The 22,984-nt window shown below is 43.7% G+C and overlaps 1 protein-coding gene across 2 annotated transcripts in view; it reads left to right on the top strand.

Moving 5' to 3' along the window:
- The window catches only part of SCAI (suppressor of cancer cell invasion), a 1,468,821-nt gene that overhangs the window by 591,690 nt on the left and 854,147 nt on the right, over positions 1–22,984 (top strand). For both annotated transcript variants that reach the window (XM_073600351.1, XM_073600352.1), the window contains exon 8: positions 3,715–3,867. In XM_073600351.1, the coding sequence (XP_073456452.1) occupies positions 3,715–3,867 (153 nt within the window). The remainder of the gene's footprint in view (positions 1–3,714; positions 3,868–22,984) is intronic.

The raw sequence follows: 22,984 nt of genomic DNA on the forward strand, positions 1-22,984 counted from the left end.
CCCAGAGATGAACAAATCCCCCTACATAAGTTGCACCTGCAGCCCCCTCTTCTTTGCATCTGTTCAAAGTGCTGGATTATAAAGCTTGTCTGAGAGTTCAGAAAAAAAGGGGCGGAGAGCAGAAGTTACACTTGGCAGAGCTCAGTGAGGAGAGCTCTAAGAACTGATTGCAAAGAAGGGACAACCCCCCCCCCCCCCCTCCACACAGGAACAGAGCTGAAGCTATTATTTTGCTGGAAGCCCCTTCCCTGTCACCTTTTTTCTCTTGGTGCCAGGAAAACTTGTCAGAAGTGATTCCTGTTGATAAGGGGAACAAAACAGCAGACAAAAGTGACATTTAGTGCTTTTAATTGAGACAAGTACACACTATAGAGCAGCCTTTCACAACCTTTTCAACACAGAGGAACACTTGAAACAACTTTCAGGTCTCAAGGAACCCCTGGTAGAATGACTATATTTATAACTCATGATACATTAGTATGATGGTCAGTGGGAATAATGCTCCTTACACTTGTGGACATTGGGAAGAATTACCCCCTTACAGATAGCTAAAAGGATCAAAGGTGTCAATGGGATCTTATCGGAGAGGCAGAAATTGCTTAAGGAACCCCTAGCAACCTGTTAAGAAAGCCTGCTATAGAGGGATATGCTTTGGTCATATTTCTTGTCTGAGGTTTAAAACCACTTTAACCCGGAGTTCTGGAGAAATATTGTGATTTCTACAGCCCTTGTTGTTTTGAGTACTATGCCACCTCTTTGAGCACTCGTTTGCTATAAAATAAGGGGGTAGAAGGGCTTTGAATTTACACTAAGGCTCCAAGATCCTAGAGATAAGCTACCGAGGACAGAGTAGTATGCTGGGAAATAATAAAATTAAACTTTAATTTGTTTTTTCATTAATGAAACTATTATACTGAATGTTCCTTTCTCTCAGTTTTTGTTGGGGTACACGAGGCTCCATCTCATAAATATGGGGAAAACCGGTGCCACAAGGAATTTGCACATTAGACAATGAAAAGGACACAGTCAATATCTAGTGGCTATACCACTGTAAGTACAGCACAAGCTCAGGAGTAGCAACCTTAGTTTAACTTAGAGTTCTGAGGAGGTAGGATGTCTTTCTTCTGTTCTGCTGGGTCAAGGCCTTCAAGCTGAAGATAATGTACCTTCAGATTCAAAATTTTCCTGCAGCTGCCCTGCTCCTTTGTGACATATCAAGATTAGATTGCAATAGCAATCACCAGGTTTCACACATCAATTTCTTCCCACTGCTTCACCGTTTTTTCTGTGGTTTACCATTGAAAGCAAAAACTACCTATCAGTTTCCTCAATGAGTACCTTATTACAGCCTTTCAACCTAATGCCATGGATCTTTCTCTTGTATTGTACCCTTCTGTTACATCAAGGGCGCAGGAGAAGAGCTTGCAGTTGATCTCTGGTTCACAGTGGAATTCATAGGGGAGCCCCACCCACAACCTTTGAGTCTGTTCCCCAGTTTATCCAGGTGGTGATTGGGATGCTTAAGGTTGAAGACCCATATACTTCCTTTAAGCATGCAGCAGCTATTATGGATTTACACCAGACTAGACCGTCTGTTAGTGTCTTCACCAATTCAAAAGATTGATTTTTTTTTTTCTAGACTGTGGAAGCAGCCTAACAGAATTTTCTCCATTCTTATGTGGATTTCCACTCTGTCTCTTTACTAAGGACTAAGGGAATACCTGAGATACAGAAGAAATTTTCTTTACTCTCGATGGATCCACCAGTACCTTGCCTTAGCAAGACAACTGTGATTCCTGTCACAGACTTAGTGTAAAAGCAAACATTTTTTTTTTCGTTTTGGATAGGGTAGGGAAAGATTACCGTATATTCCCTGTCAGTTTTTTTTTGTGTGTTCCATAGGGGACATTTCCCTTCACTTTCTGCCCCATAGCCAAAACAGAGAGGAAATCTCTGTAATAATATTCCAGGGTGGCACAGGGGTCACCAGAACTAGTGTCCCAATTTCCCCCTCTATTACTGTTCCGGTAAACTTAAAATTTAGAATTTTCTTTTACTTCCACTTTCCATGAAAACGGTATACAGGGCAAATAGAAGGATGAGTCTCTCTAACAGGGACATAGACAGCAATTAACCACTTCAGCTCCAGAAGATTTACTCCCCTTCATGACCAGGCTATTTTTTGTGATATGGCACTGCATTATTTTAACTAACATCTGCGCAGTCGTGTGACACTGTACCCAATTAAAATGTACGTCTTTTTTTCCGCCCACAAATAGAGATTTCTTTTGGTGGTATTTGATCACCTCTGCGGTTTTTATTTTTTGTGCTATAAACAAAAAAAGACAAACAATTTTGAAATAAATTTTCTACTATAAAACGAATCCAATTTTTTTTTTATTCATTACTGGTAATGGTGGCGATCAGGGACCTTATAGCGGGGCTGCGGTATTGCAGCGGACAAATCAGACAGCTAACTAACATTTTTTTGAAGAAATTTTTTTGGAAACCAGTGACACCAATACAGTGATCAGTGCTAAAAATATGCACTGTCACTGTACTATTGACACTGGCGGGGAAGGGGTTAACATCTACAGTGATCAAGGGGTTAAATGTGTAGCCAACATGTGTTACTGTGTGTGCTGTTTTTGCTAAGGCCCCTTTCACACTGGGGCGGCGGCGGTAAAACGCTGCTATTGTTAGCGGCGCTTTGCTGTCGGTATTCGCCGAGACAGGGTTAAAAACTGCCGCCTCTGCAGAGGCGTTTTGCCAGCGGTATAGCTATGCTGTCCCATTGATTTCAATGGGCAGAAGCGGTGAAGGAATGGTGTATACACCGCTCCTTCACCGCTCCGAAAAAGATGCTGCTAGCAGGACTTTTTTTCCCATTCTGCCAGCGCACCGCCCAAGTGTGAAAGCCCTCAGGGCTTTCACACTGGAGAGACGTCAGCGGCTGTTTCGGGTCAGTTTGCAGGCGCTATTTTTAGCACAATAGCGCCTGCAAACCGCCCTAGTGTGAAGAGGGCCTAAGGAAGAAAAAAACAGCACATTGCTGCTCTTCAGTAATGTTAGGAGCCGACAGCCTGCAGCACTGCCTGGGCGGCGGGGGCATGCTCCCCACCCCGGCGAGCGGGCTATATCTACAGTAGGCAGTCCAAAAGCGGTTAAAACTGACAGGTTCTATCCAAAACTAAAAAAAACAAATGTCTTTAGTTACACTTTAAGGTAATTTAAACCATATTGGTGCACTTTTGCAACAAGGCAGTTGAGTGCTGTCTGTGATACTTTTTTATTTGCACTAACCATTATATTTTCAGTACTGCTTTGACCTTGGAAAAAGGGGGGTAGGCCCTAAAGTTTTCCCCGGGAACTTAACTGTTGGTGAAAATAGATATCACTCCGCCTTATACTGCAGTCGGAACTACAGAAACTACAGAATAGGCATTAGCTGATGAAGCTGCTTGCTCAGTCCGCCTTCTCCCTCCAGCTGGCGCCTGCTCAGATGAAAATGACAAAAGTAGTTCCACTGTGTTTTACGCTGTGGGGACAGCGGGTCGGCAAGCCTAAGGCACAATCTACCGGTCACCTGGACACGGTCAACTGGTAGCTTGCGATCAACTGGTTGCCCACACCCTATTTAGAGTGATCCTCAAATGTGTAAATTTCTGTTCACTGATTGTTCCTAAAGTTATATAACTTTTCTTTCCCTGGCAGGCAGACCCTGTGATGATTTTAAATGATGACAACACAATTGTGATTATTTCCAATCGGCTGGTGGATGGTACAGGACCCGTGTTGGAACAGGGTATGGTAGTGGGACAGCTGATGCTGGCTGATGCCCTTATTATTGGCAACTGCAATAATCAGGTGAGGATTTTTTGGACATTCATTGAAATGTAGGCCTGAGAAACTTGAATGCTGTTGTTCTTCTCATAGGTACCCATTTTAAGGCTCTTTTGATATGCTATATTGATATTTGATAGTATGCTATAGAGTGCAGCACAGTGGCTAAGTGGTTAGCACTTCCGCCTATACTAGGGTTGTCGGTTCGATTTCCAGCCACGGCACTACTCGCATGGAGTTTTCATGTTCTCTCTGTGCCTGTGTGGGTTTCCTCAGGGTACTTTGGTTTCCTCCTACAATCCAAAGACATGCTGGTAGGTTAATTGGCTCCTTTCTAAATTGGCCCTAGTATGTGTATATATGAATATGAGTGTGAGACCTTTTTTTTTTTTTTTCCAACTTTATTTCTTTGTTTACAAAATACATCAAAATCAGACATAAACATCCCCTCAAAAACACAGCCCCCCCTTCTTCCCACCCCCTATACCAAGTAGTTGACAAGTCATCCGTATCTTGAGGGCCTAGAAGGGGATTGGAATCGTGGGGGTAATCCCGTCTGTTATTCCGACTAAATCTAGATTCCTACCCAGTCGCACTTCCTCTCATCCCCATCCATTTCTCACACTCATCCAACTTTGTCAATTTATTTTGGGTCACTTTTCATCATTTACATACTTTTCTACTCTATTAATATTCACATATCAATCCCTCTTGCTTCCCACCAGGGTCTCTACATCTTGTCATATTTTTTTAAACTCCCTTGTTTTATGTATACAGTTTTCTCCTTAATAATTGTCACGTTCATTCTATTTACCCATTCTCTACTGGACGGAGGTGATACCGACCGCCATCTGAGGGCAATCATTTTCCTTGCTTGGAATAAGCATCCCAGAACCACTACCTGGGTGTTTCCTGGGTTTCCCACTCCTTCTACTAATCCCGGGAGACAATGCTTTGCCTCCAGGCCAGTGGAGGTTCCAAACACCCGGTCAATGATTCTTATCACCTCTGTCCAGTAGCGGAACAACTTCAAGCATCTCCAGAACATATGAATCATGTCCCCCTCTGTGTCCCCACACCTGGGGCAACTTGTGTCCGGCCGCCGACCAAACTGATAATGTTTTCGGGGGGTATAATATGTTCTGTATATTAAAAAGAGGTGTGACATCCTCTTGGAAGGGGAAAGCGATACAAGCGGAGCAAGTTCAAGAATTCTTTTCCATTGTGTTTCGGAAATATTTCCCACATCCTTTTTACACTTCCTCTTATACTTAAAGGCCTCTATCCCTCCCATTCTCCCCTTGTTTATATGTGGGTATATTTTCGAGATTAAACCTTTCCCTGTTTCTGCGTTGATTTTCTTTTGGAGTAATAGAATTGTGCTCCATTCTAAAATTCTCTCTCTAAACTGTTCCTCCAGTGCGTGCCTAACCTGTAAGTACCTATAAAAAGATTTGTTTGACAAAGCGAAATGGTCTCTCAGTTCCTGGAAGGTTTTCAAGGTACCGTCTTGATAAATCTGGATGATAGATTTTATTCCACATCTTTCCCATTCCCTTACTGCCCCCATCTTCTGTAGTTCTCCCAGTTTACTGTTCTCCCATAGTGGGGTATACTCCATGAGTCCTCTATACTTCAATATTGCCTTCAATATGTCCAACACTCTCATCATTAGGCTCAATGTGGGAAGTCCCGGTGAGAAGGATCCTGCCTCAAGGGCTTCCACTATCAAATCGTGTGGAGTGTTTTGAAGGAGCATCTTTCTTCCTGTCTCTCCCCCTTCTATATTACACCCCCTCATATACTGGAGTTGTGACGCAAGAAAATAACTAAAGGGGTACGGGAGCGCTACTCCTCCTTCCTGTTTTTGTAACTACAGAGTGCTTAATCGTATTCTTGCCGACCCACCCTTCCAAATCAGTTCCCTAAACACAGTGTATATTCTTTGAAACCACATTTTGTATATGGAGAATTATGTAATACATAAAGAAGTTGTGGCATCCAGATCATTTTAATTAAATTACAACAACCTGCCACAGATATTGGCAGGCGTTTCCACACTTTTATCTTCCTCCTAAATTTAGCCAATAACTAAATTATCTGCTATGTACTGTTGAGGGTCTCTAGAGACATTTATCTTCAAATATTTGAATTTATTCACCACTTGGATCTGGGCCACCTCCTCAGGGAGGGGGCCTCCCAGAGGGTCTACTGGCAGAAGACTAGATTTTTCCCAATTTATCTTGAGTCTGGAAATTTGGCCAAATTTGTTGATAATGTCCATAACTTTCCGAAGGGAATCCTGTGTATCTCCAAGAAATAACAAGAGGTCATCTGCGTATAATGCGACTTTTTCTTGCAAGTCGCCTCTTCTAAAACCCCTCACCTGGGTAGACTGAAGAGCAATGGCCAAAGGTTCAATTGCGATGGCAAAGAGGAGGGGTGACAAGGGACATCCCTGTCTCGTACCCCTCCCCAGTCCAAATTTATCAGACTGTTCATTGTTCACCTTTACTCTAGCTTCTGGTGTCCTGTAAAGCATTTTTACCCAGTTAATAAAACCCTGTCCAAGTTTGGCTACCTCCATAACTCTCCAAAGATACTGCCACTCAAGGCTGTCAAAGGCCTTGGCGGCGTCCAGGGACAAAACGGCCCTCTCTCCACCCCCATCTGTTGAGACCTGGAGATTCATATATACCCGCCTTATATTTGTACTAGGTATGAAACCCAATTGGTCGGGGTGGATGAGTTTCGATATAACCCTGTTCAACCTGGCCGCCAAGACCTTTGCAAGTATTTTCATGTCAGAATTCAATAGCGCAATAGGCCTGTATGAGGCAGGATCAAGTGGGTCTTTCCCCTCTTTATGTATAGTGATAAGCTTCCGTCCTACAAAGGCCAATCTCCCCAGCTGAACCTAAGACGCTACTTTGCAGACTTGATAGCTAATGTCAGCAATCGGTTTAAACTGTGTTCGACTGCTCGCCACCTCGCTGTGTACCTGCTGGACCTCTTCATGGACAGATATGATATTTCTATCCAACAGCTCCATATTGTGGCATTATCATGTCTGCTTTTAGCAAGTGGAGGAAGCGCTCCCTTTGTCACCGACCAGATCAATACCTTCAGCAACTCAGAGAACAATATCTTCCCGTAATGCTGATATATCTCGGCCGGGAGCCCATCTGGACACGGGGATTTCTGACTCGCCATCTCATTGGTGACTCGTTGTATCTCTTCTAGTGTTATAGGCCTGTCCAACTCTATTCTATCTGCCTCACTAAGATAGGGGAGATTCAGATCCCTGAAAAAGCTATCCATTCCATCCCCCGTCTCCTCCTGTCGCGATCTATACAAATTCTCATAGTATTCTTTAAACTTACTCGCTATCTCTGGGGTATATGAGGACACCCTCCCGTCTCCCATGGTCATCGTAGGTACCATAGATGAGTGAGAGTTCACCCTGGCTAATTATGCCAGCATACGTCCCACGCTTTCCCCTTCTCCAAAGGCGGATTGTTTCTGGAAGAGATATTTATTGTCCGTTTTTCTAAGGGTCACTAACCGGTAATTTTGTTGTTCCTCTATCCAGTTTCTAAATCTATCAGGTGTCGGGTTATTAATGTACTGTTCTGCCGCAGTTGTTTACCCTCATCCCGATTAATCTCTCCCAGTCCTTGGTCTGCTTTTTAATTTTTGCAATTTGTTGGATCGTTATGCCTCTTAGAAAGGCCTTAAAGGGTATCCCATATTATTCCGAGGCGGTGCCTCTGTTCAAATCAAGAAACTCTCCTAGGGGCACCAGTACCTCATTCGGGTCCCCCATCAGTTCGATCCAAAAAGGGCTTATCCTCCACTCTCCAGGATAGTTCCGCTCACCTAGCTCTAATGATACAGTCACCGGAGAATGTTCCGACAGGCCCCTCGGCCTGTAGTTCACGTTTTTTATCATAGGCATCATCTCCTCGTTTCCCAACACTAGATCAATCCTGGAGAGTGTAGAGTGTGTCCTAGAGAAACACATGAATACTGTCAGACCTCCAGATTCCGTATTCTCCATATGTCCCTCAATCCAGTTTCCTCTAGAAAATCGGGTAGCCGGCTATCCGTGGCACTGCCCATTTGTGTCCCTGGGGCAAACCTGTCTAATTTCCAGTCCATTACCATAATAAAATCCCCCGTTACTACCACTTGGACTCCCGGTTTATCCAATACAAACTTGGTAAGCTCGCAAAGGATTGAGACATCAAAAGGCGGAGGGAGGTACACATTTGCCAAAGCACAAACTCTATTCTCGATCTTACCGAATAAAAAAAATATATCTCCCCCGTTCATCCACCTTGGACTGTATACAAGTAAAAACCACCCCAGATCTAACAAAAATGCTCACCCCCCTGGAATAGGAGGTATGAACTGAGTGGAATTGTGTACAGTAATCCCTCCACCTCAGTTGGGGAATAAAGATTTTAGTAAGATGTGTCTCCTGTAAATAAAGGATAGCTGCCTCATATGTCTTTGCCATCAGGAGAACTGCTGCTTTTTTCTCTGGATCTCCCATTCCCCGGACATTCTATGAACATAAAATTAATTTTTTAATCTGAGTGCCGTTAAAGTGTAATTTTTAGTGAATCTTGTGACCAGTGCATTTTCTGACTAATATAGTTTACATGTGTCATTTTTGTGACCCCATGGTGCCTCATCTCGTACCAATAATTAAGACAGTGCCAATCATGTCATTCATTCCCTCCCATACCCCCCATACATCCCTTTCACTTTGTGCCACACAAACCACTCACTCCATCCCATACACCCGTACATCCCATTCACCTGCCCACTGGGCCTATTTTGGGGCTTCTTAATGTGATCTTTACAATTGACTATCATTTTAAGTGTTATCAACTTTGATCCTCTACTCTTACACTCGTCCCTCCCTATTCCCCCCCCCCAAGAAACCCATACAGCCAACATTTAGCTAAATGGACCAACAAGACAAGAAAAACACAAAAAACACAAATAGAGAAAACTCTTCGCCATACCCCTTGGCCACCAGGGGGTAATATGCTCATAGTTCCCTCCCACCTATCCGCCACCAACCCCTTCTCCTCTCTCCCAATTCATTCAAGAGTGTAATAATTTGTGTCTTAAACTAAATCATATTGCTAATAAGAGTCCAAGGTAATTAGTATAATTAGAATAATTATACTAATTAGTATTAGAATAATCAAATTAGTCTACAGTCTCCTATCATTTGTTGCTAGCCAATCTTCCACTCCCTCCAAGGTATCAAAATACATGGTCACCCCCAAGGCTTTTATACGTAGTCTTGCCGGGTATAACAATGCATAGTTCATTTTTAACTGTTGCAGTTTGCGTTTGACTTCTCCAAACTTAGACCTTCGTTTTTTGAAATCCTGCTGCCATTGTAAAGAATATTACCCATTTCTCTGGCTTTATTTAGTATGGTCATTTTGTCCTTATAATAAAGCAGTTTTACCAAGAGAGATCTTGGGGGGGCTCCTGGTTGGGGAGGTCTACAGGGGACCCTGTGAGCTCTTTCCAGTGCGAAAAAGGTTGAGAAGGACTGTTCTCCAAATAAATCTTTGAACCATTTTTCCAAAAATATAGTGGGGTCTGATCCCTCGCTATGTTCTGGGAGTCCCACTATCCTCACGTTCTTCCTGCACATCCTGTTCTCCATTTCATCGATCTTTATCTGATAGTTGTCCATTTGTTCCCTTATAGTCCTCATCTCCCTTTTAAGGGGATTCAAGTCATCCTCTAGTAGGCTAACCTGCCCTTCAAGGGCAGTAGTCCTTTCACGCACTTTTTGCATATCATGCCTAACGAGGGACAGTTCTTCCCGGAGAGTTTGCAACTGGACAGAGATTTATTTACAGGAGTTGATTGCATGCAGTACTTCCCTCAATGATGGTTCTTTTTCCCCCATAGCAAGCGTTTTGAGTGGTGATAATGACCGCTTTTTCCATCCTCTCCTCCGAAGAGTTTCCTGCGGAGGCGTTTGCTACCTTCGCAGGAGTTACCAGACCCTGTCCCTGACTCTTTTTTGTGGCAGGGGCAGAGGCCCCAATCTGTGGTTTGGACAACATGCTAGTGTCTTGATTCTTGTTTTTAGGGGGGGGGCTGGTCAGAGACTTGCCCTGTGCATGTGCAAATTTCCCCAATTTGGCTGCAGCTGCCTGACTCACTTTCGTGGTGCGCTGTGATGGCATAATATGCGATCAAGTAGTTTGATTCCCATTAACATATGCATGTCTCAGTCCCCTTCTCCTCCGTCCCCAGTACTCACCACCTAAATAGCGTGGTCCGCTAATCCGGCAAAAAAAGAAAAAAAAAAAGGCAGTCCACACGACTCAGGAGGGTTACTCTTCTCAATCCTGCCGCCAATCGCCAATTCCAACACCAGAGGGTGAAGGGAGGGGGAACAAAGAAAAGTACGCTATCTCTACGCAGTTCCTTCCCAAAGTATAATTTTTATTAGGTGTGCTGGAGTTAAAGTGGAAATAGGGTAGATAAGTCCGTCAAATCCAGGGTGATCGAAGAAGACAAGATCACATCCTAGATTTACTGGGTTAGCGTGTAACATATAATATATGTGTACTGAATTTAGTAGTAGGAAGTATGACTGAGAGGCTGCCCCAGCCTCAAGGTCTCTTAGGCTTGAGCGCTAAGGATAAAACACCAATATTACAAGCCCTGCCAGTGTACCAGCATTTTTACTCTTCACAATCCAGCCTCCAGAGTAATCTGCCAAAAGGGGGGGGGGGGAAACACAGTCCACCCCAGGGGGAAGGAGTAAAGTTTTTTTCTTTCACCTTATAATCCTGGTACCAGTGTCTCACACTGGTAATGCACTGTTTTCCCTTTTTTCATATAAGCAGGTCCATTGATAGTTTAATTAAATTGGTTATCTCTCACCCATCCACTGTTTCTTATTGGAGAGATGTAAGGTCAGCTGTAATCCGCTCCTGCTGCTCTCATCATTCTCACCGCTCTGACAGCAAAGTTCTGTGTGTGGAAATTATCCTCCAGCAAAGCTTCCTCCAGCCGTAGGAGAAGGGGGAGTCTCTCACCCCCGTTATCAGCCTCAATCCACCAGATGTCTTTCCTTCCAAGGGGAAGAGCATCCCTGCTCCGTTGGTCTCCACCTTCAGGAGGGGGGGGGGGTACTACGGAGATCTCTCACTCCTCCGATACTGCTACCACCTCCACAACACTGTGGGATTCTGTCCACGGCAGGAGCCTCTCATAGCACAGCAGTATGCTGTATCACGGTGCGCTGTATCAGACCAGGAACTCCGGTGTCACATGGTCATGAGCGGCGTCAGGACACATCAACCTCCTCACAGCTCAACGCTCAGTTTCCAGCCTCCAGTGCTCAGCGTCTCCCCGATCAGCTGGCAGGATAGTTCACAGGGAGGAGAGGGAGAGGTGTCGTGCTCTCTCACACTCACGTCCGCATCCCCAAGTGGTCACGCCCCCACGAAAATAAATAAATCTGAGTTTGGGACGTTAGATTGTAAGCTCCTTGGGGGGCAGGGACTGATGTGATGTGTAAATTAACAGCACTATATATGTACCTATCATAATAATAGATAAATAACATTCAACTACTTAAAAGTACAGTACAAGACACAGGCTACTTTAAAGTAGAACTATAGGCAAAACATTTTTTTTAACTTTGGATGCAGCAATGGCCCCTGTCAGATTTTTTTTTTCACCACCTGTGTCCCATTGCAGAGATTTCCCTTCACTTCCTGTCCCATAGCCAAACAGGAAGTGAGAGGAATTTTCAGCTGATAGCTGGCTTAAAGTGATTGTAAAGGATCATTTTTTATTTTTTTTAAATAACAAACATGTCATACTTACCATCACTGTGCAGCTCGTTTGGCACAGAGTGGCCCTGAACATCCTCTTCTGGGGTCCCCCAGCGGCTCTCGCGGCTCCTCCCCGCATCAGATAACCCCCTAGGAGGAGCGCTCTCCCGTGGGGGTTACCTTGCGGGCGTGCGCCAGAGTCCAGTATTTGCGTCCACAGACACAAATGCCCGCGTCATTGGTTTTGATTGACAACAGCGGGAGCCAATGGATGCCCTATGCATTAAAGTAAAAAACTGCCTGGCAGTTACCCCCCCCCCCCGTTTTACTTACCTGCGCCCCCTCATCTCTTCAGCGGGGATGCGCTGTCCCTCTCTCCATGGGGTCACGGCTCTTGATTGGATAGACAGCAGCGCAGCCATTGGCTCCCGAAATTAGGTAAAAAAACACAAGGGTTTACAACTCCTTTAAGCCTCCTGTCAGGTGATGTCACAGATTCGGTCCAGGCTGGGGAAGGATCAACCATATGGTTGGGATTCACTCGCATGCCTGGTCCGGCACCCAGCTCAGCCTCTAAGCAAGCCGCAGAGACTAACAGCCATCAGCTATCTGCTCAGGGAGCACTGAGAACTGAGTGATCGGCTGTTTGATTACTCGGTTCTCAGTTTTAGAGCTGGTGGCGGACAGATGCAGCATCTACCTAGGTAAGTATGATTCGCAAATAAAATTCCCATACTTCTCTTTTAATTACCCGACATCTCCTCTTTCCTGCTATTTGGTCCACATGACGACGATTAGGCCTCATTCATGTGGAGCATATGTGTCCAAGCCCAATGTGATGGCTGTGTACCGCATGGGGATGCATGCACCCCTGTGCAGGCAGTCCAGCCAAAGTCAATTGGGACACAGAAGCTGCATGGATATAGTCAAATGTCAAAATTTGACATGCAGACAGGAAGGAATGCATGTATCCAAACGCACAGTGTCTGCATTCGGATCTGTGCACCCACTTCTATAAGTGAAGTTCTCTAGTGGATGCAGATGCAGCAAAAAGTGGCACTGCACACAGGACCTGTCTCAGTGCCTGTCTGAATGAGCCCTAGGGGAATTTAGAGCAGACAGAATTTGGAACAGCTGTGCGTGGCAACCAATCAGCTCATAGCTTTCATTTTTAAAGCTGAACAAGCTGAAGATAGAAGCTGATGGGTTGCAATGCGCAGCTGTTTCAGATTCTGACTGCACCAGTTTTGATAAATTCCCCTCACTGTGTTTTACATTTCTTACTCCTGACTACTGCATTCTAAGTTCAGCACATTCTTTGTTAAAGTGGTTGAGAAAATTGAGTACTGTCCGTGATACTTTTTTTATTTGCACTAACATACAATTTTTCAGGACAAGCTTTCGGGGTATGTCCCCTTCTTCAAGGTCCAAGCAGTACTGATTCACAAATTTTTAAGCAAATAAAAAAAAGTATCATGGACAGGACTCAATTTTCTCTGTCATAATTGCACTAATACGGCTACAATCAAATTAAAGTGGTTGTAAAGGCACGCTTTTTAATCTTCATGCATTCTTTGCAGAAAGGTAAAAAAATCTTCTGTGTGCAGCAGCCCCCCCAGCCCCACCAAATTTTTACCTGAGCCCCCTCTCGATGCAGCGATGTCAACAAGAACCTTGGCTGTCTGGGGACTTGCACTCCTGATTAGCTTTTGGCAGCAGCAGGAGCCATTGGCTCACACTGCTGTCAATCACAGCCAGTGAGCCAATCAGAAGAGGGAGTGAGCAGAGTCGAGTCATGGCTACGTGTGTGCATGAACACACAGAGCCGCAGCTCAGGAACATGCCTGCTTGGGTGCCCCCATAGCAAGCTGCTTGCTGTTGGGGCACCCAGAAAGAGGGAGGGACCAAGAGTGTTAGCGAGGGACCCAAGAAGAGGAGGATCCAAGCTGCTCTGTGCAAAACCACTACACAGAGCACCTGCTCTGTGCAGTGGTATAACATGTTTAGTATTAAGAGAAAAAAAAAACAAGACTTTATTATCACTTTAACCACTTCGCGCCCGCGCTATAGCCGAAAGACGGCTGCAGCACGGACGCTAACTGCCGGGAGGCCGTCCCTGGTCGTCCTCCTGTTTACTTCCGCGATACGCGCTCCCGCGGGCGCGCATTCGGGAAGTTCTGTGCTGGCCGTGTCCCTTGGACACAGCCAGTCACAGATCGCCGTAAATGGCCAATCACAGCGGCCGTTTACAGCGCGATCGGCGGCGCCAACGAGAGATGATCTCCTATGTAAACATAGGAGATCATCTCTCATTGCCGGCTATCCCTCCTCACACAGAGACAGCGTGTGAGGAGGGAGAGCTAACCGCTGCAGTGTGTGTCAGGAATTAAAAAAAAAATGAAAAAAAAGTGACATCAGTGCCATCTGTCCTCACTGCCATCTGTCATCAGTGGCACATATTAGTGCCATCTGTCATCAGTGCAACCTGTCAGTGTCACGTGCCATCTGTTATCAGTGTCACGTGTCATCAGTGCCACGTATTAGTGGCATCGGTCATCAGTGTCGCGTGTCATCAGTGCCATGTATTAGTGCCATCTGTCATCAGTGCCACATATTAGTGCCATCTGTCATCAGTGTCACGTATTAGTGCCATCTGCCATCAGTGCCACATATTAGTGCCATCTGTCATCAGTGCCACGTATTAGTGCCATCTGTCATCAGTGCCACATCAGTGTCATCAGTGCCGTGTATCAGTGCCACATCAGTAATAGGTAGTCAACAAGTTAGATGTGTAGTTTATGCTCCTAGAACACGTGATGGCGTTCCCTGCATTTTGGGCCTCTACATGTGGCCAGGCTGTGAAAAAGTCCCACACATGTGGTATCGTAATACTCAGGAGAAGTAGCAGAATGTATTTTGGGGTGTTATTTGTGGTATATGCATGCCATGTGAGAGAAATAACCTATTACAATGAAAATTTTGTGGGGAAAAAAAAAAATCTTCATTTTGCAAAGAATTGTGGGAAAAAATGACAACATCAAAAACCTCACCATGCATCCTACTAAATACCTTGGAATGTTTACTTTCAAAAAAAGGGGTCATTTGGGGGGTATTTGCACTTTCCTGGCTTGTTCGGGTCACAAGAAATGAGATAAGCCGTCAGTACATCAGGTGTGATCAATTTTTTATGATTTGCACCACAACTTGTAGACTCTATAACTTTCACATAGACCAAATAATATCCACTAATTTGGGTTATTTTTACCAAAGATATATAGCAGTATAAATTGTGGCCAACATTTTTGAAGAAAAATTAATAATTTGCAAAATTTTATCACAGAAACTAAGAAAAATGCGTGTTTTTTTTCAAAATTTTCAGTCTTTTTTCATTTATAGCGCAAAAAATAAAAAACCCAGAGGTGATCAAATACCACCAAAAGAAAGCTCTATTTGTATGAAAAAAGGACAAAAAAAATCATTTGGGTACAGTATTACATGACTGAGTAATTGTCATTCAAAGTGTGAGAGCGCTGAAAGCTAAAAATTGGTCTGGGCAGGAGGGTGGTTTAAGTGCCTAGTAGGCAAGTGGTTAAGGTTAGCTGTGTGTACTAAAGGATATGCAATTGAACAGTTTTTTATTTTATTAAAATTAGTGTACTCAGTAAGCTCCTCCCACTGTCAGTGCAATCTGACCACACCCATAGTGTTGGCATAGCGCCGCTGTATTGTCACATACCGTTTTTCTTTCCGGGGGGGGGGGGCGGCCCGGGTGCTAGATGTGCTAGCTATGCCACTGATTACAATTATATTTAAAATAAAATGATTCTAGTATTGTGCATTATATTTTAATTTTTATGTCCATTTAAAAAAGTCTCAGCCTTTTAGTACTACTTTAATTTAAAAGAGTATACCCCCCACCCCTCATATAGCTTTATGTCGGACTCCAAGTTTAATATACCCTGCATATACTACTTCTGGGTATATTTATTATTATATGTATGATAGAAGTGAGAAAAAAAAAAATATATATATATATATATATATATATATATATATATATATATATATATATATATACAGTGGGGACGGAAAGTATTCAGACCCCCTTAAATTTTTCACTCTGTTGTATTGCAGCCATTTGCTAAAATCATTTAAGTTCATTTTTTTCCTCATTAATGTACACGCAGCACCCCATATTGACAGAAAAACACAGAATTGTTGACATTTTTGCAGATTTATATCGCATGGTCCTAAGTATTCAGACCCTTTGCTGTGACACTCAGGTGCTGTCCATTTCTTCTGATCATCCTTGAGATGGTTCTACACCTTCATTTGAGTCCAGCTGTGTTTGATTATACTGATTGGACTTCATTAGGAAAGCCACACACCTGGCTATATAAGACCTTACAGCTCACAGTGCATGTCAGAGCAAATGAGAATCATGAGGTCAAAGGAACTGCCTGAAGGGCTCAGAGAAAGAATTGTGGCAAGGCACAGATCTGGACAAGGTTACAAAAAAAAATTCTGCTGCACTTAAGGTTCCTAAGAGGACAGTGGCCTCCATAATACTTAAATGGAAGACATTTGGGACGACCAGAACCCTTCTTAAAGCTGGTCGTCCGGCCAAACTGCGCTATTTGGGGAGAATAGCCTTGGTGAGAGAGGTAAAGAAGAACCCAAAGATCACAGTGGCTGAGATCCAGAGATGCAGTCGGGAGATGGGAGAAAGTTGTAGTAAGTCAACCATCACTGCAGCCCTCCACCAGTCGGGGCTATATGGCAGAGTGGCCCAACGGAAGCCTCTCCTCAGTGCAAGACACATGAAAGCCTGCATGGAGTTTGCTAAAACGCCTGAAGGACTCCAACATGGTGGGAAATAAGATTCTCTGGTCTGATGAGACCAAGATAGAACTTTTTGGCCTTAATTCTAAGCAGTATGTGTGGAGAAAACCAGGCACTGCTCATCACCTGTCCAATACAGTCCCAACAGTGAAGCATGGTGGTGGCAGCATCATGTTGTGGGGGTGTTTTTCAGCTGCAGGGACAGGACGACTGGTTGCGGTTGAGGGAAAGATGAATGCGGCCAAGTACAGGGTTATCCTGGACGAAAACCTTCTCCAGAGTGCTCAGGACCTCAGACTGGGCCGAAGGTTTACCTTCCAACAAGACAGTGACCCTAAGCACACAGCTAAAATAACGAAGGAGTGGCTTCACAACAACTCCATGACTGTTCTTGAATGGCCCAGCCAGAGCCCTGACTTAAACCCAATTGAGCATCTCTGGAGAGACCTAAAAATGGCTGTCCACCCACGTTTACCATCCAACCTGTCAGAACTGGAGAGGATCTGCAAGGAGGAATGGCAGAGTATCCCCAAATCCAGGTGTGAAAACTTGTTGCATCTTTCCCCAAAAGACTCATGGCTGTATTAGATTAAAAGGGTGCTTCTACTAAATACTGAGCAAAGGGTCTAAATACTTAGGACCATGTGATATTTCAGTTTTTCTTTTTTAAAAAATCTGCAAAAATGTCAACAATTCTGTGTTTTTTCTGTCAATATGGGGTGCTGTGTGTACATTAAAGTGAATGTAAACCCAAAAATTTGTAATTTTTTTTGTGTCATAATATAGAGTATAAGATTTCCTATAATTTGAGCCCAGTCTTGCCACAAAGAGTTAATCCAGCTCTGAGCAATCCTCTGTTATTGTTCAGTGAGATAAAACTTGACAAACAGAGAAAAACTTTGTCAAATCCTCCCCCTTGCTGTGAGTGACAGGTGATTTACATATCTCGTGCACTAGCCTAAGACATGCATTATTTTTTTATTCCAACCCCCACTCCTTTCTTCAGCAGCTCTGCAAGGATTGGCTTTTCCACACCTCAGCATGATTTGGCATGCTGAAGTCATGTGGTTACTTTACTGTCCTTTCACTGGATGTTAGAGATCATAGCAGAAGTTCAGTGTAAGAAATACACAGGAGAAAATGCATATTGACAAGGGGAGTGTAGAGGTGGGCGGGAAGTCTACTGACATCACAACTCCACCCACCAAGCTCCAGACAACAGACCCACCCACAGAATCTGCAGTTTTTCAGGTCTCATAACAGACAGAGGGGAGACATTTGACAGGTAAAGATACATGCAGGAGACATGTAAATCCGTATAGATATAGTGAATAATTAATAATGGGCACTGCGCCAAAAAATAAACGTGCACTCTACCAACCTGATGCTGCTCCTAAATTAGTAAATTACTAATGAAGTTAATTTTTTTCCCTCATTAAAGTGGATGTAAACCCAATGTCATCCTTTCTAAACTACTGCCATAGGTGTTATCTATAAGGATAATAAACAGACAGTATAGGGCGCATCAATAGTGCAATATAATTAAATGTGAACCTGTTGATTCTATCATATATTAAAGTGCTCCGGTGCATATACAATAAATAATCCTATATTACCAATAAAATGAATATAGTGCAACAAAATCAAATGTCCTCAAATAATTATGAAACAAAACACAATCTTCTTAGTAGATCCAATCACCACGTGATAATGAAGTGCACATGCTTTCTTATTCGTGCTTCACCCGAAGTGGTATATCAAAGCGCTCACCAGACAGTAGTGGCCACAGAGTGACCCTCAGGCATGGAAAAAAATCTGATAATATATATCATCAAAGGTAACTTTCCGGATATCCTGGCAGAAAGACTCCAATCACCGGTCAGCAGGAGTGTATTTATATATAACTTCTTATACCTGATCCTCGGTACATCAATACATCAACCAAATCTGCAAAGAGTGGCTCCCCATGAAAGCCACAAAAGCTTGGATAGTGTAAAAACGTCTTTATTCCAGATTAAAGCTATGCAGCCAAACAAATGTGCAAGGTACAGGACGAAAACCAGACTGGGCTACAGCTGAGGAGGAGAAGCAGAGACCGTGCTGTAACTTATATTCTGTGGGTACTCAATAGCGTCTCGGCATGCGTGCCAGCTGATCCAGGAACGGAGGACTCGTTAGTGTGTGTCGAGCCTCCCTTTCCAAAGGCTGCACAGTTTTAATCTGTGATTGGAGTCTTTCTGCCAGGATATCTGGAAAGTTACCCTTGATGGTATATATTATCCGATTTTTTTCCATGCCTGCGGGTCACTCTGTGGCCACTACTGTCTGGTGAGCGCTTTGATATACCACTTCGGTAGAAGCACGAATAAGAAAGCATGTGCACTTTATTATCATGTGGTGATTGGATCTACTAAGAAGATTGTGTTTTGTTTCATAATTATTTGAGGACATTTGATTTTGTTGCACTATATTCACTTTATTGGTAATATAGGATTATTTATTGTATATGCACTGGAGCACTTTAATAAGTAATAATAATAATAAAAAAATGAACTTAAATGATTTTAGCAAATGGCTGCAATATAACAAAGAGTGAAAAATTTAAGGGGGTCTGAATATATTCCGTCCCCACTGTATATATATTGTGGAGAGGCGACACCGTTTCACTGTGTGGCTTAGCACTTTCTGCCTGATTTTTGCCATGACCGGCAGGCTGATTGCACACCTGTGGGCTGGGATCATATTCTTCCCAGGATTAGAGCTCAGGGCTCCCCCTTGGAGACAGCTCCACCCGGGCAGACAGGAGGTCTGGCCCCAGGAGTCAGGAGGACTCCACCCTACAGACACGAGGTCTGTGTATGGAGAGCCTACAGGTCTGAGGAGCAGACCTAAGGCCTAGGCGTGAGGCCTGTATGAAAAAGACTGATCACTTGTCTTATGCCTGTGAAGTGATGGCAAGTCCAGTGAGGAGATCCGCTTCCAAGAAGGACTTGTTACTGTGCAGTGGAAAAAATGAGTTAAAGCGGAGTTCTGCCTGAAAAAAAAAAAAAGAAAAGTATAATAGAAATACTGCAGCTGCTGACTTAGCTGCTGAAATAAGGACACTTACCTGCCCAGGGTGCCCGCGATGTCCTCACCCGAAGCCGACCTGTCCCTCGGCTCCAGGTGCAGGTGCCAGCATCTTCAGTAAGGGAATCAGGAAGTGAAGCCTTGCGGCTTCACAGCCTGTTTCCTACTGCGCATGTGCGAGTTGTGCTGCACGTTCTGAATGGCCCCTGCTGTCTTCTGGGACCTGTGTGTCTCCCAGAAGACAGCGGGTGTCACGTATCAGGTGAGACCAGAACTGCGTAGACCATAGAGGAAACCCAAACATATATAAGTGAAAATATAGTGATTTATTAAGATAAGTGAATGATATAAACATAACCACTTCCAATATAATACAGTGTGCAACCAACCAACCAACCACAAACAGAGACCCACACATAATAATAAACAGACAGATATACTGGGGAATACCAGAATCATAAACGTAGCCAGGCCAGGGTCATCAGTGGGAGATCAGCAGATGGGGACAGGGAGCAAACAGGACAAGGAGAGGATGGATGGATCAGGCTGTAAGGCAAAGGTAAGGGTAACAGGATCACAGGACAGACGGGTACAGGTACAAGGCTCAGGGTTCAGGTACAGGTACAGGAATCAGGTTCAGGGTTCAAGTTTCAGAGCTCTCAGGTCAGGGCGCAAGGAAGATACCAAGGCAAAGTATGTGTGTACTTGCCGAGTATTTATACATATCTCCTGCAATCAGGCTCAGGTCATGCCTGTGTTGGAAATGTTTATATCTCACTTAAATGATTAATGATACAAAAAATAAGTGATTAAACCTTTGTCTATATAAGAAAAGAGACAAACGATAACAGGACAGGATAAACAATTACATTTATTTACACAGAAAAGAAACGTTAGAATAATTAGAATTTATCATATAACTTCAATTGATTTTACAGGTACAGTGTAGTCAGGCTACCGAGATGATTTAGGCCAAACTTAGATAAGGTTACAATGGACATACACAGGCTATCAATGTTATAAGAGAAATCCTTGGCTACAAAAGGTTAGGGACAAAGTAAAGAGAGATAATGAGAATAGTTTACGCGGACATCCTGTCGTCTCGATGGTCTGAAGTTGGACAGAGAACCAACAGCTGGCTCTTTCCCTATTTTACATACATTCTCCACCAATCAGCAGATGCCACACATTCAATGGTTCAGAGTTGCCTCAAAGTCTAGTTGGCTACATCTGAAGCCTACTGCTCATTGGTTCACAGTTGTCTCAAATTCTGATTGGCTACATCTGAAGCTTCCCAAAGGTTCATGCTAAGATTTTAAAAGTTCCGGTGCCGTTCAGTCTGAGTTAATGAACAATCTCCTTTGATCCCCCAGCCCAAACAGTTCAGACATTAGCATGTTATAACGGCCCCTGGTGAGATGGAGCCTCTACGTCTGAAGGGCTCTTTGTAAAACAAAGTAATTCAATTAACACCTGGGGACATTCCCTGGTACAGGAAAAAACGCATTTCTAAAAGGTGAGCTGGGCCCTTATTCAGTATCATGAAATTAAAACATCTATATATATATATATATATATATATATATATATATATATATATATATATACACACACACACACACTATATACAGTGGGGCAAAAAGTATTTAGTCAGCCACCAATTGTGCAAGTTCTCCCACTAAAAGGATGAGAGAGGCCTGTAATTGTTATCATAGGTATACCTCAACTATGAGAGACAAAATGTGGAAACAAATCCAGACAATCACATTGTCTGATTTTTGAAAGAATTTATTTGCAAAGGATGGTGGAAAATAAGTATTTGGTCACCTACAAACAAGCAAGATTTCTTTAAGAGGCTCCTCTGTCCTCCACTCATTACCTGTATTAATGGCACCTGTTTGAACTTGTTATTAGTATAAAAGACACCTGTCCACAACCTCAAACAGTCACACTCCAAACTCCACTATGGTGAAGACCAAAGAGCTGTCGAAAGACACCAGAAACAAAACTGTAGACCTGCACCAGGCTGGGAAGACTGAATCTGCAATAGGCAAGAAGCTTGGTGTGAAGAAATCAACTGTGAGAGCAATAATTAGAAAATGGAAGACATACAAGACCACTGATAATCTCCCTCGATCTGAGGCTCCACGCAAGATCTCATCCAGTGGGGTCAAAAAGATCACAAGAACAGTGAACAAAAATCCCAGAACCACATGGGGGAACTAGTGAATGACCTGCAGAGAGCTGGGACCAACGTAACAAAGGCTACCATCAGTAACGCATTACGCCACCCGGGACTCAGATCCTGCAGTGCCAGACGTGTCCCCCTGCTTAAGCCAGTATATGTCGGGGCCGTCTGAGGTTTACTAGAGAGCATTTGGATGATCCAGAAGAGGATTGGGAGAATGTCATATGGTCAAATGAAACCAACGTAGAACTGTTTGGTAGATACACAACTCATGTTTGGAGGAGAGAGGATGCTGAGTTGCAACCAAAGAACACCATACCTACTGTGAAGCATGGGAGTGGCAACATCATGCTTTGGGGCTGTTTCTCTGCAAAGGGAACAGGACGACTGATTCGTGTACATGAAAGAATGAATGGGGCCATGTATCATGAGATTTTGAGTGCAAACCTCCTCCCATGAGCAAGGGCATTGAAGATGAAACGTGGCTGGGTCTTTCAGCATGACAATGATCCCAAACACACCGCCCGGGCAACGAAGGAGTGGCTTCCTAAGAAGCATTTCAAGGTTCTGGAGTGGAATGGACAGTCTCCAATCTCAACCCCAAAGAAAACCTTTGGCGGGAGTTGAAAGTCCGTGTTGCCCAGCGACATCCCAAAACATCACTGCTCTAGAGGATATCTAATAAACAAAAACGTGCGCTAAGAATAGTATATGTGCAAAAAAACAAATCGCATTTAAAGCAATCCTCATAATGTCAATCATATATTGAAATAACCATTGACCAAAACAGCTGAGAATAATAATAAAGTGCAAAATGTGCTATAGTGTTAGCATACATAAATGTATAGAGCAGTTTGTATAAAGTGCAAGGTATACTAGAGAGTGACCAAACATTAACAAACAAGCAGTTTAAATGGTCCCACATTCATTGCAAGGTAGCCCCTGAACAGTCCTGTGAAGAATAAACCACCTCAGCAGTGAGAGGAAAAAAATTAGTCCATAATAGAGTATCAGAAGGAAGAGAGAGGAAAGTTCCATAAACAATGCACCACTTCCAGGGGACAACCGAAAATTCCACGGTCAGTCAGATCACACAGTCCCTGCAGAGGGCTAAGTCTGCCTGCCAGTACGACCTTGCCCGAAGGGAGGTCCATCAGTTCGGGTAAGAGTCCATCTGATACTTCCTTGGAGTACGGGGAAACTCTCA

Source organism: Aquarana catesbeiana, linkage group LG09 (assembly GCF_042186555.1).
Source record: "Aquarana catesbeiana isolate 2022-GZ linkage group LG09, ASM4218655v1, whole genome shotgun sequence".
Lineage (NCBI taxonomy): Eukaryota > Metazoa > Chordata > Amphibia > Anura > Ranidae > Aquarana > Aquarana catesbeiana.